The 16,802-nt window shown below is 40.4% G+C and overlaps 3 protein-coding genes across 4 annotated transcripts in view; 2 read left to right on the top strand and 1 right to left on the bottom strand.

The window, feature by feature from the left end:
• The first annotated feature begins 394 nt into the window (after nucleotides 1-394).
• On the top strand, nucleotides 395-4,432 carry TSPYL4 (TSPY like 4). The gene has a single exon (XM_019929604.3). It carries the CDS (start codon nucleotides 491-493, stop codon nucleotides 1,730-1,732), a length of 1,242 nt encoding a protein of 413 aa, XP_019785163.1. The 5' UTR covers nucleotides 395-490; the 3' UTR covers nucleotides 1,733-4,432.
• Nucleotides 4,433-10,077: 5,645 nt separating this feature from the next.
• The window catches only part of NT5DC1 (5'-nucleotidase domain containing 1), a 122,943-nt gene continuing 116,218 nt past the window's right edge, over nucleotides 10,078-16,802 (bottom strand). For both annotated transcript variants that reach the window (XM_073789522.1, XM_019929603.3), the window contains one exon: nucleotides 10,078-11,793. In XM_073789522.1, coding sequence (XP_073645623.1) covers nucleotides 11,689-11,793 — 105 coding nt within the window. In that variant the 3' untranslated portion in view covers nucleotides 10,078-11,688. The remainder of the gene's footprint in view (nucleotides 11,794-16,802) is intronic.
• Nucleotides 13,387-15,172, top strand: LOC117314486 (non-selective voltage-gated ion channel VDAC1). The gene has a single exon (XM_033867646.2). The coding sequence runs from the start codon at nucleotides 13,447-13,449 to the stop codon at nucleotides 14,296-14,298; it is 852 nt and encodes a 283-aa protein (XP_033723537.1). The 5' UTR covers nucleotides 13,387-13,446; the 3' UTR covers nucleotides 14,299-15,172.

Here is a 16,802-nt window from a genome sequence, read left to right as displayed (position 1 = left end):
GCTCATCTCAATTCTTTGGTAACAGCAATGAATCCGTACGTTAAAGAAGGGCTGCGAACTGCTGAATCCACTTTACTATACAAGAGAAGCCCCATGAGCTGAACTGAATAGACAATAACCTTTCTTAGCAGTTAAGTATTTTATAAGACAGTAGGTGCCTTAGAAATTCATTCAGGGCCTTAGAAATCCACATTCACACGGTTCTCACTTGCTCGAGTTTGGTCTGTATCCATTTATGCAAGCCAAATCTTTTCCAGACTCACGAAATTCATAACATTTTGTAACAAAGACAAAGAAACACCCTTGACAGCCTAGCATAATCATAAGACGCAAAGAACTCTCGCGCGAGGTTGAGACGCTACCGCCTAACGTCACCGGTTGCCATAGCAGCATCCCTCAGAGCGGAAAAGAGGGGTGGTGCGAGGGGCGGAGCGCGGCTTCGGCGGAGGACAACGGACTTTCTCCTCCTGCAGGTCTGACTTCTACCAAAATGAGCGGCCTGGATGAGGGCGACAACCTCCCTGTCTCTAAAACCTGCGGTCTCGCTACTCCCGACCATGCCCCGGGACATCCGGACCTAAAGCAGTGTCAGGGCGAGGAAACCGGGGCCACCCTGGTGATGGCGGACACAGGTGAGGGCGGCTTGGAGACCGCCGCAGAGGGAGGCGCGCCCCGGGACCCCGCGGGCTGTGGCCTTGCGCTCCGCATTCGGGTTGCTGGGAGTCGCGGCCGCGTTACGACCAAAGCGGGCCAGAAAGAGGCTCCTGCTTCCACCGAGGGCATGGAAGCAGCCTCTGCCTCCACCTCGGTGGCAGCCAATAGCCAGAAAAATGGCTGTCAGCGTAGAGAGCTGCGCAGCCCTGCTGTCGAGAAGGCTCTAGAAGCCTGTGGCGCAGGGAGGTTGGGGTCTCAGATAATGCCTGGGGCGAAAGCCAAGGAAATGACGACAAAAAAGTGCGCTGTTTCAGCAGCAGCGGAAAAGGAGGGAGTAGTGGAGGCGGTGGTGGAGGAAAAGAAGGTGATGCAGAAGGAGAAAAAGGTGGTAGGAGGAGCGAAGGAGGAGGCCCGGGCCAGGGCCCCGAAGATCAATAACTGCATGGATTCGCTGGAAGCCATCGATCAGGAGCTGTCAAATGTAAATGCTCAGGCTGACAGGGCCTTCCTTCAGCTGGAGCGCAAGTTTGGCCGCATGCGAAGGCTCCATATGCAGCGCAGAAGTTTTATCATCCAAAATATCCCAGGTTTCTGGGTCACTGCCTTCCGCAACCATCCCCAGCTGTCACCTATGATCAGTGGCCAAGATGAAGACATGATGAGGTACATGATCAATTTGGAAGTGGAGGAGCTTAAACACCCCAGAGCAGGCTGCAAATTCAAGTTCATCTTTCAGAGCAACCCCTACTTCCGAAATGAGGGGCTTGTCAAGGAATATGAACGCAGATCCTCTGGCCGGGTGGTGTCTCTTTCCACGCCAATCCGCTGGCACCGGGGCCAAGACCCCCAGTCCCATATCCACAGGAACCGGGAAGGCAACACTATTCCCAGTTTCTTCAACTGGTTCTCAGACCATAGCCTCCTAGAATTCGACAGGATTGCAGAGATTATCAAAGCAGAACTGTGGCCCAATCCCCTCCAGTACTACCTGATGGGTGATGGGCCCCGCAGAGGATTTCGAGACCCAGCAAGGCAGCCAGTGGAGAGCTCCAGGACCTTCAGGTTCCAGTCCGGCTAACTCCTGCCCCGTGAGAAGCTCCTGCACAAGTTTCCTTACCACCTCCTCTTGGACCTGTGCTTAGCCAACAGCATGCAGTCTTCCATTTACTTTCTCTTCACACTGGATTATTTTGTCCTTTTGTCCTTCTAAATCCTCAAAAATCAGTGGCAAGATAATCGCTTATATGCCTATGCTCTTCTTCCTCTGAGCCTTCCTACTGTTCTGCATCGTTACATGTTCCAAGTGCACGGCCTTCCACTATTTCTATGCCAAGCACATGATACTGTAGATATGCACTCCCTTCTTTTGCATGCCCTTGGCTCTGTCTGACGATAGCCTTCTCCCAGTTTTTAAAGTGGTTGTCTACCACAAAGAAGCTTGATATACCTTTGCAAATACTTAGCTGGGCTTCATACTTTATGCAGGCTGTCCTCCTGATACCCATGTACTCTGTGGCAAGATCTTTGAGTTTCACTGCTGCAAGATGAAGCTTATGTAGATGATGCCAGTCATCAACCCAAACTGAACATTCCAGGCTACCAGTAACTGGTTTCCAACTGTCTTCCTGGGTCCATGCTATCCACGCTGCTGGTTATCGCAGAATCAGCAGCTGGCTGGTGGGTGGCTACTAGGCACGAATGAGGTAACAGATGACAGGTGTTCTGTGTTATCATGTTGGTCTTCTTATGCCTTTGGGCACCCTGCATTGTGATCACATACTGGTGAGTATGAAGGCCTATGATATGGCCCACCCGAACCTGCACTCAGCCTTCTGAATGAGCTTTGCACAGGCACCATCGCCTTCCTCTTCAGGAACTATCTGTAGACTTAAGCTCCTGAGTAGCACACAGGAACTATCCCCTTCCCTGCCCCCCAAATGGCTACCCATAAACCCTGTCAGGCAGGTTGGGCAGTCGTAATATCACAGCGTCCAAAGCAAAGCTGGTGGGGGGGGGGGGGTCCCTTCAAGCAGTTAGCCTTTTTGAGCCCTAGCTGACAAACCACCCTTAATCTAGGCAACTTTATTAGGCATCCCCTTCTCAACCCCTCCCGCACCCATTATGAACATGACAAAGTTGCCAGGGCGGGGGCACCGACGAAGAGGTCTTTCTAGTCTGTGGCGCCTGTTATACATCTGTCTCTGTCTTCGTCTCCCTCCCCGCCCCCCCCCCCCCCACCGCTTCTTCCTCTCAGAAGAAGTTACAGCTCAGAAACGGAAAAGAAAACTGGCAAAGCAGGCTTTTTGTTTAATTTGCTCTCCCTTTGATTGTGTCCAGAAGGAGAAAGGTACTGTGCATCAGACTCCAGATCTCTTATTGCTGTCTTCTGCCCTCATGTCTCCACCTCACTTCCTTTAGCAAAGTCTAAACATTTCAAAGGAAAACCTGTAGGTTAATTGCCTACTTATGGGCATTGTTTTTTGGGGCCAACTCTGACAACCCCATCCTCTTCCTCATCCATTTACCAAAACCTTCTGTGTGTTTTCTTGAGCTTTAGTGCGAGAAGCTGAAGAGAAGACAGAAGGGCCTCACAGTAATGGCTTCAAGACAGACCCAGAGCAGGCTGTGATCCAAGGCAATCAAAACATAGTTTCACTCCACCTTTCTAAGCATGGAAATTCTTTTTTGGGCCTTGGACCACTTAGAAATAACCCCAAGGCAGCATTTTGAGGGTCACTCGTGTCCTCTGTACTGTTCTTTGACTGCCCTGATGTCCCACAGCCTCCATCCTACTGCCTGGCCTTCTTGGCTCTCAGTCCTCAGCTTCTGCATTTCCTTCCCTGCTTCTGACCTAACAAATGAGGGAGCGGGCTGCAGACTGCATTGTGGGAGCTGCCAAGCCTCCCTCCTAGGGGGTAAGGGGGTGTGTGAAAGTCTGCTCTGCGGGGCTTGGGATGTCTGGACACAGAGCAGTGGGAAAGGTGTCCTAGGCTGTAGAAACTGAAAGCTCAGAAAACAAATGAGCTTGCTGTGGATTGGGCTTGAGACGGTAAACAGGAAAGACTGGAACCCTGTAGGGTCAGGGGTAGGAGGGGAGGCCCCTGAGGTTTTTCCCAGGAGAGGTGGGAGAATGAAAGTGGTTGATGTTTAAAGAGGATGGTGGGAGGAGTTCGTTTTCCTTCAGTTTTTCCTAACTCCTCGAATTCACCAGTAGTTTTTTGTACACAAAAATGCAAGTCTAAATGTTTTGTATTATTTTAGAATATGTGAACGATTAATGGTGTATGCTCCTTATTTCATTGTGTTTGAGTAAAGTCCTGTTAATTCCTTTCTCCATTTATGCTTTCTGGCAAAATTGACATTTACAGGCATGCTTTTTGCTTGTAATTGAGAATGTGTGCAAAAATATCAGGCTTGTTTCCTGTGCAGTATGAAGACTTCTGTGAATATTCACTAATATATCAGCTTGTTCTGTTCTCTCTTCTTATATAGCTCTATTCTTAGAAATATAATTGAATGTGACTTTTGAAATTGTGCTGTCTTGTGGAAGTATTCTCAAACAGAAAACCTAACTGTCGTCTTGATATTTCTTGGCCTAGCAGTAAATATTGTACTTGACCTCGTATGTTCCTAACCAGTGTAAGTACTTGTAGAATTGCTCTGTCAAACTAAACAAAGATAGTACTTTAGTCTTCTCCTATGTGCTCTAAGGAAAAATAAATCTGTTACTCTGCTGTATTTCTTGTTTTCACCAAAAAATAAAAATAAATAAGGCTTGTCTGTTTTGTCTAGGCTAATAAGTGGTTGGCAAATCATTAAAGTTATCAAGTCGTCACAGTAAGTATCATCCTGAACCTTAAAAAAAAAGGCAATAGTGCACATTCCAAGATTTTTTGTGTGAAAAATGGTAAGCCCAAGTGCATACTCATAAACATATTTCCTATACAGTCAGTGTAGGTTTTGGTAATTGAAACACCATATATTGATTTTTGTCCCTCACTTAAAATACTGTTTTCAGTGGAAAACTGTTCTCTATGCCCCATAATAGTTTACTTATATATTTATGTTAACTATGTCCCACCTTGGGCTGATTCTTTTATTTAATGAGCTTAAGATAGACTTTTGGAAGAATTAATCATTGGATATTCTTTAAGTACTACTTAAATTGTTTTCCTACAACTGTGTGGTGCTCTATAAAGAAAGAAAAAAAAGTTATGACAGATATAAAGTCTAGAAACATGATATCAGACATCACAATGTCAATTACCAGTAATGTTTTGCTTTTCAGCAGCTATTACATGAAGGTTTGGGAGATACATACTTCCGCATTCTCTCTAGCAGAGAGAACAATGAATGCTGCAAGGTCTCCATAAATGAATCACTGAATATTTTTAGCCATCTAAACAAAGATTTGACATAAATGCCCCCAAATTACTGATTTGAATTAGAGATTGTTAATTAAACATACAGTTAAAACAGACTTGCTGACTCTTGGTGCAATATTTATTTGCAAGCTCTATTTGCTGAAGTATAATTTTTCTAGACCTGGAGAACTTTAAGTATTAGAGAGCTAAGTTTTCTTTTGCATGTTTTATACCTATCTTAGTCCTAAATTCCCTATACAATGTTCATTTTACCTTTTCAATTCAGTGATTAATTTCTGCCTTGTCCACCATCTGTTTCAAGCATATCTCTTTGTCCTGTTCTGGATATAATCAGAAAATCATTTTTGTTGGTTTACTATCAGCTTTAGTCTAACCAGTAGTACTCATTTTTCTAGTAGGCTGATGCTACTCGTTTGTTACAGATTAACATGGTTTCTGTTCTGTTTAGTCTAATAAAATTAGACTCAGTTAACATTGTCTAGGATTCACGTACCACCCGATCGGTTAACTCATAAAGCCTTGCTCCATTTCTTTGCATTGCCTTTTTGTTTTTCTTCCTCAATTCTAGACCCAAATTATTCTTAAATCAGACCTCCAAACCAGTTAAAGAGTTTCTCTCATCCTTTTCACCAAAGAAGTATTACCATTTTGGTCTGCTTGGGCCATTATTGCCCTATGATTAATAGTGGCATACTTCATAATTTCCCTGGCATCCTCTTCTATTTTTCTGGGTATTCAGCTCAGGCCAGACACCCACAAAATCTTCTCTGCCCTTCCTTACCAGGCCCCCTACTCCTCCACATCACTCCTCCTGCTGCTTTTGCTTCTGCTTTACCTCCAGTTGACTCACGTTTCCTTACATCAGTTTTCATCATTAAAAACAAACCCCCCATAAATGACCGATATTCCTAATCATTGAGTTCCCAGTCTCATAGAGTCACAATTTAAGCCTTCGATACCCAATTTTGCGTCAGATATGCATTCCCTGGCTTGACAATCTGAAGAGATCTGAGGTGACAGTAGGTACTTCCATGTTTGTTCTTATGTTACCTTCATAATCCTGACAGTTTTACTGTCCCCTTTTAAACAGTTGAGAAAATAGGCTCAGAAAGTTGAACTAAATTGCCTAAGATGCAAATCACAAATTGTGCTTTCAAGCTAGGGTACCTTCCACTGTATCACAGCCATCTGTACTAAATTTGGCATAACCCTATTTATATGGGTATTCAATTGAAGGTTATTCTTAACCCATTCATGATGGTCTTTGAAGGGTTTTTTTAAAAATCACTTATTTAAATTAATACAGAATTCCATAGTTACAGATTAAAATACTCCTGAAGTTACATATGTAATCATGATGTTTGCTGCCAGATGAAATTAGCAGTTTGTTCCCTTCACTGAAGGGAGTAAATGTACAAAAAGGACTTTTATTTATTAAAATTTTTTTTTAATTGTATATTTTATTTTATTGTACTTAATTTCTGCTGTACAGCAAAGTGATTCAGTTATGCATGTACATTCTTTCTAAAAATTCTTTTCCATTATAGTTTATCACAGGATACTGAATATAGTTTCCTGTGCTATACAGTAGGACCTTATTGTTAATCCATCCTATATATATAATAGTTTACATCTGCTAACCCCAACTCCCACTCTACCCCTCCAACACAGCTCCACCCCTTGTCAACCGCAGGTCTGTTCTCTATGTCTGTGAGTCTGTTTCTGTTTTGTAGATAAGTTCATTTGTGTCATATTTTAGATTCCACATATAAGTGATAATCATATGGTAGTTGTCTTTCTCTTGATTTACTTCACTTAGTATGGTAATCTCTAGTTGCACGCATGTTGCTGCAAATGGCATTATTTCATTGTTTCTTATGGCTGAGTAGTATTCCATTGTATATGTATACACCTAATCTCCTTTATCCATTCATCTGTCAATGGACATTTAGGTTATTTCCATGTCTTGGCTATTGTAAATAGTGTTGCTGTGAACATAGGGATGTATGTATCTTTTTGAATTATAGTTTTGTCCAGATATGTATCCAGGAGTGGGATTGCTGGATCATATGGTAATTCTATTTTTAGTTTTTTTGAGGAACCTCCATACTGTTTTCCATAGTGGCTGCACAAACTTACATGCCCACCAACAGTGTAGGAAGGTTCCCTTTTCTCCACACTCCAGCATTTGTTTGTAAACTTTTTAATGATGGCCATTCTGACCGGTGTGAGATGATACCTCATTGTAGTTTTGCTTTGCATTTCTCTAATAATTACCGCCATTGAGAGTTTTTTCACGTGCCTGTTGGCCATCTGCATGTCTTCTTTGGAGACATGTCTATTTAGTTCTGCTGCCCTTTTTTTTTTTTTTTTGCGGTACGCAGGCCTCTCACTGTTGTGGCCTCTCCCGTTGCGGAGCACAGGCTCTAGATGCGCAGGCTCAGTGGCCATGGCTCACGGGCCCAGCCGCTCCGCGGCACGTGGGATCTTCCCGGACCGGGGCACGAGCCCGTGTCCCCTGCATCGGCAGGCAGACTCTCAACCACTGTGCCACCAGGGGAGCCCCTGCTGCCCATTTTTTGATTGGGCTTTTTGTTGTTGAGTTGTGTGAGCTGTTTGTATTGGGTTGGCCAAAAAGTTTGGGTTTTTCTGTAAGATGTTACGAACTTTTTGGCCAACCCAATATATTTTGGAAATTAAGTCCTTGTCAGTCTCACCGTTTGCACATATTTTCTCCCATTTCGTAGGTTGTGTTTTGTTTTGATTGTACTTTCCTTTGCTGTGCAAAAGCTTGTAAGTTTGATTCTGTCCCTTTATTTCTGCCTTTATTTCCATTGCCTTGGGAGAATGACCAAGAAATATTGGTATGATTTACATCAGAGAATGTTTTGTCTATGTTCTCTTTTAGGAGTTTTGTGGTGTCATGTCTTAAGTATTTATTTTGAGTTAATTTTTGTGTATGGTGTGAGGGTGTGTTCTAACTTCATTGATTTACATGTAGCTGTCCAACTTTCCCAACACCCCTTGCTGAAGAGACTGTCTTTTTCCCATTGTATATTCTCACCTCCTTTGTCGAAGACTAACTGACCTTAGGTGTGTGGGTTTATTTCTGGGCTCTCTATTCTGTTCCATTGATCCATATGTCTGCTTATGTGCCAATACCACGCTGTTTTGATTACTGTAGCTTTGTAGTACTGTCTGAAGTCTGGGTGGGTTATGCCTCCTGCTTTGTTCTTTTTCCTTGTTTTGGCAACTCTGGGTCTTTTATGGTTCCATAAAAATTTTAGGATTATTCTAGTTCTGGGAAAAGTGCCATGGGTAACTTGACAGGAATCACATTAAATCTGTATATTGCTTTGGGTAGTATGACCCTTTTAACAGTATTAATTCTTCCAAGATCATGGGATATCTTTCCATTTTGAATCATCTTCAATTTCCTTCATTAATGTTTTATAGTTCTCAGCATGTAAGTCTTTCACTGCCTTATATGCTGAGTCTTTCAGGTTTATTCCTAGGTATTTTTTTTTGATGCGATTTTAAAGGGGACTGTTTGTTTACAATCCCTTTCTGATATTTCATTCTTAGTGTAAAGAAATGCAACCAATTTCTGTATGTTAATCTTGTATCCTGCTACCTTGCTGAATTAGTTTATCAGCTCCTGTAGTTTTTTTTTTTTTCTTTTGTGGTATGCGGGCCTCTCACTGTTGTGGCCTCTCCCGTTGCGGAGCACAGGCTCCGGACGCGCAGGCTCTGCGGCCATGGCTCACGGGCCCAGCCGCTCCGCGGCATGTGGGATCTTCCCAGACCGGGGCACGAACCCGTGTCCCCTGCATCGGCAGGCGGACTCTCAACCACTGCGCCACCAGGGAAGCCCCAGCTCCTGTAGTTTTGTGTGGAGTCTTTAGGGTTTCCTATATATAGTATTATGTCATCTGCATGTAATGACAGTTTTACCTTTTCCCTACCAATTTGAATACCTTTTATTTCTTTTTCTTGTCTGACTACTGGTGCTAGGACTTCCAATAATATGTTGAATAGAAGTGATAAGAGTGGGCATCCTTGTCTTGTTCCAGCTTTTAGTGGGAAGGCTTTCAGCTTTTCACCATTGAGTATTATATTGGCTGTGGGTTTGTCATAAATAGCTTTTATTATGTTGAGATATTTTCCCTCTATACCCACTTTGGTAAGAGTTTTTATCATGAGTGGATGTTGAATTTTATCAAAAGCTTTTTCTGCATCTATTGAGATGATCATGTAGTTTTTGTCTTTTCTTTTGTTGATCTGGTGTATCACATTGATTGATTTGCGTATGTTGAACCATCCTTGTGACCCTGGGATGAATCCAACTTGGTCGTGGTGTAGGATCCTTTTTCTGTGTTGTTTGATTTGGTATGCTAATATTTTGTTGAGAATTTTTGCATCTATATTCTTCAAAGATATTGGCCTGTAATTTTCTTTTTTGGTAGTGTCTTTGTCTTATTTTGGTATCAGGACGATGGTGGCTTCATAGGCCTGTATGCTAATATTAAATTTAAGTCCTCTGTCCGTTAACACAATTTTCCTGCTTTCTTATTTCATGTAACTTTATTAAAGAATATACAGCTTTTCTTCTCTAATATTCTCTTTTAAATTTTAAATATACCATTTTTGATGATTATTTTTACTCTTCATATACAATTAGAAACACTTTTTAGAAACAAATAAAAAATTTTTAAAGTCTAATTACAGTCCAACAGAAGCACTGACTGACTCTGCTAGAAAAGTGGGAGGAAGCTTGGATATAAACTCTTAACCATCTTTTTCACAGGATGGAAAAAACTAAGGTCAGATTAGGTGGTAACTTGTTCAGATTTCTTTGGTAGCTGCTGGTAAAAGTAGGACTAGAACTTCTGACTTGAGTGAATTTTTTTGACTCTTCAGTGGCCAAAAAAATGCAATTAACTTCTTACCTTGGAGTTCGCATTTTTCATATTAACAAGAGCAGTTTATAAGCATTTAAAGATGTATTATTCTTTGCCATTGACAAAATAAACATGCATAAGGAAAAAGAGCTTTATTTTTAAAAGAAATCAAATGTCTACTGAAAGTTTACATGAAACAGCATCTTTCACTTAAGCCCTAAGCTTGATTATGTATGCTCTTTATTATATTCCAATAAGATTTTGGAATTCAATTTCAAAGACAATCACATTTATTAGTAGATATTGAAGAAAGCTACTGACTTTGAGGAAAAAAAATCAGTAACTGTTTACCTACCCTGAGATACTCATCCCCACAATATATTTGGGATTATCTGAGCACTTAAAAATTTAACAAAATACTTAACTTCATCGCATCCATCAATACGTTAAATTCTCTCCTACAATCCAAGTAAAATGATGGTGACCAGTGTTTTCTGATATGTCCATGATGGACAGGGTAAAATTACAGCATAAAGAGTAGCCAAGAATTTATATTGTAAACATTATCTGGGTCCAAACATCTTGCCCCAAACAGCTACTAATATGACTATACATTAGCACATCGAACACAATAATCCTGGATTGTAGTATAACTATAAAACCTCTTAAAGCAATTTTTCTCAACCTCTCTTTTCATTATCACCCCCCCCCCCGCCCTAGGAGAAAAATACTTAATAAATTTAACTTTAAATTACATTTCTCCCTAATGAGAGAAATTAATACTAAGGAATAAGATTTTATTGAGTAGGGTTGAGATATGGAGGACCATTATCCATTGCGTTATACTAAGATTTTTTTCACCCCAAGAACCGATTTTTGCCCCACTGAGAATACAAGCCTTAGAGTGAAGTAAACAGCCTTTAACATTATTAGGGAGGAAAAAAACCCTAATGGGTAACATTGGAGGCTGAAATAGTTGGCTTCTCTATCATCCCTGTCCCATTATGGCTGTGTAGTCTCAGAAGACATCATGTCTACTTCCTTGCTTTGGTAACCACAAAAATAGCATAGTTAAAATAATTTAATCTTACTAGACTTGGTGTTCTGAACTTTAAGTTGAAACAACAGGTGTAGATCAGTTGTTCTCAATTCTGGCTGCATTTTCCTGGGGCATATTAAAGACATCAATGCTCATCTGTATCCCCAGACCAATTAAACCAATGTCTGGAGGTTATGGTCTAGTCAATGGTTCTTGAACTTTAGTGTGAACCACACTGTAATTAAGCACAGATTGCTGGGTCCCATTCCCAGAGTTTCTGATTCTGTATGTCTGGGATGGGGCCTGTAAATTTGCATTTCTATCAAGTTTGCAGGTGCTGCTACACTAGTGGTTTGGGGAACACACTTTGAGAACCACTGGTCTAGGCAAATGTGTAAATATGCATGTGTATGTATGTATATCCCCAGGTGATTCTAATCTCAGAACTGCTAGTATAGAAAATATTAGTAAGATTCTTTTCAGTTCTAAGATACTGAGATTTTAACATAATGAGAGTTGTTGGGTATCAAGATGATCTCTATAGAAAGGAGACCTATGGAAAAACATACCAATTTCTTGGTCACTTCATTAAGAATTTGTTTCTATAAAGCATTTTACAGTAGTTTTTGAAAATTAACATTTTTACAGTACATTTGCTGTACATATAGTTCTTCACTTCATTTTTCAGTAAACATAGTTTATTTGGTTGTCAGTTTCCCATCATTTGATAAGACCAGTGGAGGGTTTGGATAATAGCCTGCTGTTTTTGAATTGTTTGAAGAGAAACTTGTAAATTTGTAGTCCAGGGGTAATTCTGGGGAAAAAAAAAAAGATTCTGCAGATTTCAAAAGAACTTTCATAAATATAAACAAATCGAAATTTGATAGTCATTGATAATAAAACATTTTTAGTTTCATAATTTTAATATTTCTTTTGTCACCTGGATAGGTTGCATGATGTAACTGGTAAATGAGAACTAATAATCTTCATAGCCCTTAGTAATAGTTACTAAGAATAATCTTTGAATGCTTAGCTAAATAAGAATTCTAATATGCACAATATGGCAACTTTTTCCATATGATAAGCATCACACACACACACACACACACGCACACACACAAACACACAGCCACAAGAGGGGGGAGAGAACATAAAATTCATACTTTATTGATGGTGGGACGCTGTGACATCTTCAATATAAGTATCTCAAAAGCTAGCCTTCAGATATTTTCTTCCCAAGCCTCTTCAAAGAACCATTACCAGAAATATTACAAGTGAAACGTTATATGTCATGTAATGATAGTCATTACACATGCAGATACTGGGTAGTCATCCTTATTTCACAAATTTCACAAGTAAAACATTATTTGGTAGTACTCAGTATTTTGAAAATGATACTAACATAAAAATTATACTTTATATTAAATGCCAGTAAGAGTTATTAAGACCCAAATAGTTAATCCTTATGAGGAGAAAACTAGTGCTAAAGATTGGGCAGAAGGAACACTGCCTTTCTGAGGCCAGAGAAAGCTAAGATTACTATAAACAGAAAAACATTCGTATTAGTGAATTTCACTGGTCTTCACTGCTTCAAATTAGCTGGAGCATATTTTGAGCCACTAAAAAGGCTCATTAAAAGGCATTGGAAAGTACATTGATAAAAACTGAGTTTCTAAAATAGTGCATCTGAGGTCCTGGATTTCTTATAAGCCACAAAAATGATACAGGCTGTGAGCTGACCCAGCCACCTCTTTCTCTGTATTTCCTACACACTTCCTAAAGTAAATGTTTTAAAAGCTGTTATAAGGTTAAAATGATTACATTATCAAAATGCTTATAAACCAACCATCATGGTAATGTATATTGCAAACTTTTATAACATCTATAAAAATACCTCCTAAGCATTTAAATGTCAATGAGAGAACCACATCTAACAGAATATTGACGAATAAAGAAACATTACATGAATACAAAAAAGGGGGAATATCAGGTTTGTTTTTCATTTCCTATCTCATTTAAAACAAAAATTTTATTCTCTCTCCCAGGTAGCAGAAAAAGTCTACTAAGGTTAAGAAATCTGGGTATGGAATAGCCCAACTGAGATCAGATTACTATTGTGTTTAAACAAGTACATCCAGATTGGGGATTCAACAAGAGGGAGACATTTGCATGTCTTAGAAAAGTCACTGTTGGGTGCATTTTGGAAGAAAAGAGAATGGTAGACAAAGAACCAAATTCTTGTTTACCACAATGATGTTCTGTTAAACTCTGTGTACTAAATACACCATAATATCAACCACATTATCTAATAATTAAATGAAGAGAACCAAAATGAACAAATATTCTTAAACAGTAAGTTCAATGTAAAACAACACATAGAGAAACAGAACAACTCTCGGGACTTTTTTTAAAGATACTGGCAGGAGTAGCCGCCGCTGAGCCCACTGCCACCGCTTCTGAGCAGAAGATGGCTGTGCCTCCCACGTATGCTGATCTTGGCAAATCTGCCAGGGATGTCTTTACCAAGGGCTATGGGTTTGGCTTAATAAAACTTGATTTGAAAACAAAATCTGAGAATGGACTGGAATTTACAAGCTCAGGTTCAGCCAACACCGAGACCACCAAAGTGACGGGTAGTCTGGAAACCAAGTACAGATGGACCGAATATGGTCTGACGTTTACGGAGAAATGGAACACTGACAACACACTAGGCACGGAGATTACCGTGGAAGATCAGCTTGCACATGGCCTGAAGCTGACCTTCGATTCATCCTTCTCACCAAACACTGGGAAAAAAAATGCTAAAATCAAGACAGGGTACAAGCGGGAACATATCAACCTGGGCTGTGACGTGGATTTCGACATTGCCGGGCCTTCCATCCGGGGTGCTCTGGTGCTGGGTTACGAGGGCTGGCTGGCTGGCTACCAGATGAATTTTGAGACCGCAAAGTCTCGAGTGACCCAGAGCAACTTTGCAGTTGGCTACAAGACTGATGAGTTCCAGCTTCACACCAATGTAAATGACGGGACAGAGTTTGGTGGCTCCATTTATCAGAAGGTGAATAAGAAGTTGGAGACTGCTGTTAATCTGGCCTGGACAGCAGGAAACAGTAACACTCGCTTCGGAATAGCAGCCAAGTACCAGATCGACCCTGATGCCTGCTTCTCGGCTAAAGTGAACAACTCCAGCCTGATAGGGTTAGGATATACTCAGACCCTAAAGCCAGGTATCAAACTGACACTGTCAGCTCTGCTGGATGGCAAGAATGTCAACGCTGGTGGCCACAAGCTTGGTCTAGGACTGGAGTTTCAAGCATAAATGAATACTGTACAATCGTTTAATTTTAAACTATTTTGCAGCATAGCTACCTTCAGAATTTAGTGTACCTTTTAATGTTGTATGTCTGGGATGCGAGTATCGCTAAATATCATGTTAGACTTCCAGGTTAAAGATGATTCAGCTTTAGAGTGTTACCCTTTCAGAGGTACAGAAGAAACCCAATTTCAAAAAAGTTCCTTTCAGCTGTAGACTTGAGGGGGAGCTTGCTGGCCCCTCTAGAGATGTCAGGTTTCTTTTTTACCTAGAAATGGCTGCAAGTGGAAGTTGATAATTTGCAGGCACTTTGTAATTTGTAAATTCGTATTGAGTAAATGAATGAAATTGTGACTTCCTGAGAATTGAACCTTGGTTTCCTACCCTGATTGAGGAGAAGCTGTTTGATGGTGTACACAAACTCATCTGAAAGGGACTTTTTTAGGCAGGGACTTTTTCCACCCCAATCCATCACCTCTTTTACACCAAAAGTAGTCTGCAGGGCGTGGTAGCTGTTTCTTTTGTGCCATTTTGGGGTGGAGAAGGTGGATGTGATGAAGCCAATAATTCAGGACTTAACTGTGTTTTTTCTCATGTTGTGTTTTTTTGCCCTTGCACCAGAGTATGAAATAGCTTCTAAGAGCTCCAGCTGCAAGCTGGGAAGAGTCTCTGTGACTGTAATCACATGGTGACAACACTCAGAATCTAAATTGAACTTCTGTTATATTCTCGCCACTCAGTTTATTTTTTAGCAGTTTAATGGGTACATTTTAGGGTCTTCCATTTTGTGTGGAATTAGTTCCTCCCCTTCAAATGCTGTAATTAACATCACTTAAAACTTGAATAAAATATTGAAACCTTAAAAAAAAAAAATAATAAAGATACTGGCAGGATAACATTTATATAAAGATCCTATCTTCAACATGTCTAAAGCCATGACCATCACACCATTTTTCTTTCAGCCGTTTTTCTTACTTGGGGGTCAATTACACAGTACTATCCAAATTTACTGAATATGTTACTGAAATAATAAATTTCAAATTCTGTGTGAGATATAATTTCCTTATGAGAATGTGATCGTAAGCAATGAGTGCTAAGTTAAAGAGAGACTAACACTTTGCTTTTTGAGGCAATGTCTTGGACATCAAAATCGACAAATCAAATATAACTTACCAACCCTCTAACTCTCCCCCCCACCCCAAATCGACTCCTTTAGCTTTGTTTGACTACTGGTGAGTCCAAGTATTTTGTCCTAAGAGAAGTTAGAAGACAAAGGCTCTGCCAAATTCTTTTCCAGGGTGCTGAGGAAGAAAGCTTCTGGAAAGTGAAAATGGGAGCCACAGATGTTATTACTGCTTCCTTAAGGAGAAGTGATTACCCCAGAAGACAGGGGATTATTTTCCCATTTTTTGAGAAATATTTAAATCCTGGAATAATGGAGAGTCACTTTTCCTTGGCTCTTTTACTATTTCACAACTATATCCCACTGAACAGTTTCTATCCAGGTACTTTAGAATAATTCAGTGACTTCTATAATCACACAACCCTACTCTCTCACTATAAATTTGAGTCACTTTGAAGGAAAGAAAGAGTGAAATATAAAAAATTGAAAATAATAGTTTAGTCCTGGGCCAGTCCCTCCCTTCAAGTTACAGGGTCCATTTCTTTAATAGGAAAATTGTATGTGAAAGGAAGAAATATATTCTTTAATTTTATGTGTGTAAGCATGGAACAAAATGAAAAAAAAATCTTTTGAAACTGGTGAGAATGAGATATTATTTCAGTGAGTAAGATATATTGACATACTGGATTTGTATAATGGCATAGAGGATGGACCTTTTGGAAGGTCACACATATCTTAGGGTCATCATCATCCTACCAATAAATATCAGATAAATATCTTACTTTACTTTCTCTCATATCCACCCTGTGAGGGTGGTATACCCAGTTTAAGGAAGAAGAATCTGAGGTTCAAAAAAAAGTAGACTTCCACTTCTGAATTGGAGCTGAGACAACTAGAAAAGCTGGATAAAATAAAAACATCAGAGTGAAGTTATTGGAGAGTTGAAGAGGCAAACACTTCCTGGGAAGTAACAAGCAGCAGTGAAGTGAGCCAACATTCTGCCACAGCTTTTCCCTTTAGGCACCAGAATTCTGGCTGGGGGCGGGGCAGAGGCAGTTACTAGCAGCAGAAAAACCAGAAGAGATTTTGGCAGTCTTGAAGGGCTACAGACACAAAAAGTGAGGGGCTGGAACCTGCTATAAACAAAGGGGTGGAGAACCGGATTCTAGACTCAAGCCCTTCAAGGGAACTTCAGGAAACTAAGAAGCAAACAGAAACATACCCCTCTAAAGCACAGTAGATTTTTCAGCAGTCTCTTGGTATTGAGAAAACAGGGAGGGATTAAATTCTGACCTGAGAGAAGAGAGGGTGAATACCTCGGACTTTCAGTGATACTATTTCTGAAACCAGAATTTTTTTATTATGAAGTGATTCTCTTTCAGTTAAG

The sequence above is a fragment of the Tursiops truncatus genome, chromosome 12, assembly GCF_011762595.2.
Source record: "Tursiops truncatus isolate mTurTru1 chromosome 12, mTurTru1.mat.Y, whole genome shotgun sequence".
NCBI lineage: Eukaryota > Metazoa > Chordata > Mammalia > Artiodactyla > Delphinidae > Tursiops > Tursiops truncatus.
This window is presented reverse-complemented; position numbering and strand designations above follow the sequence as displayed.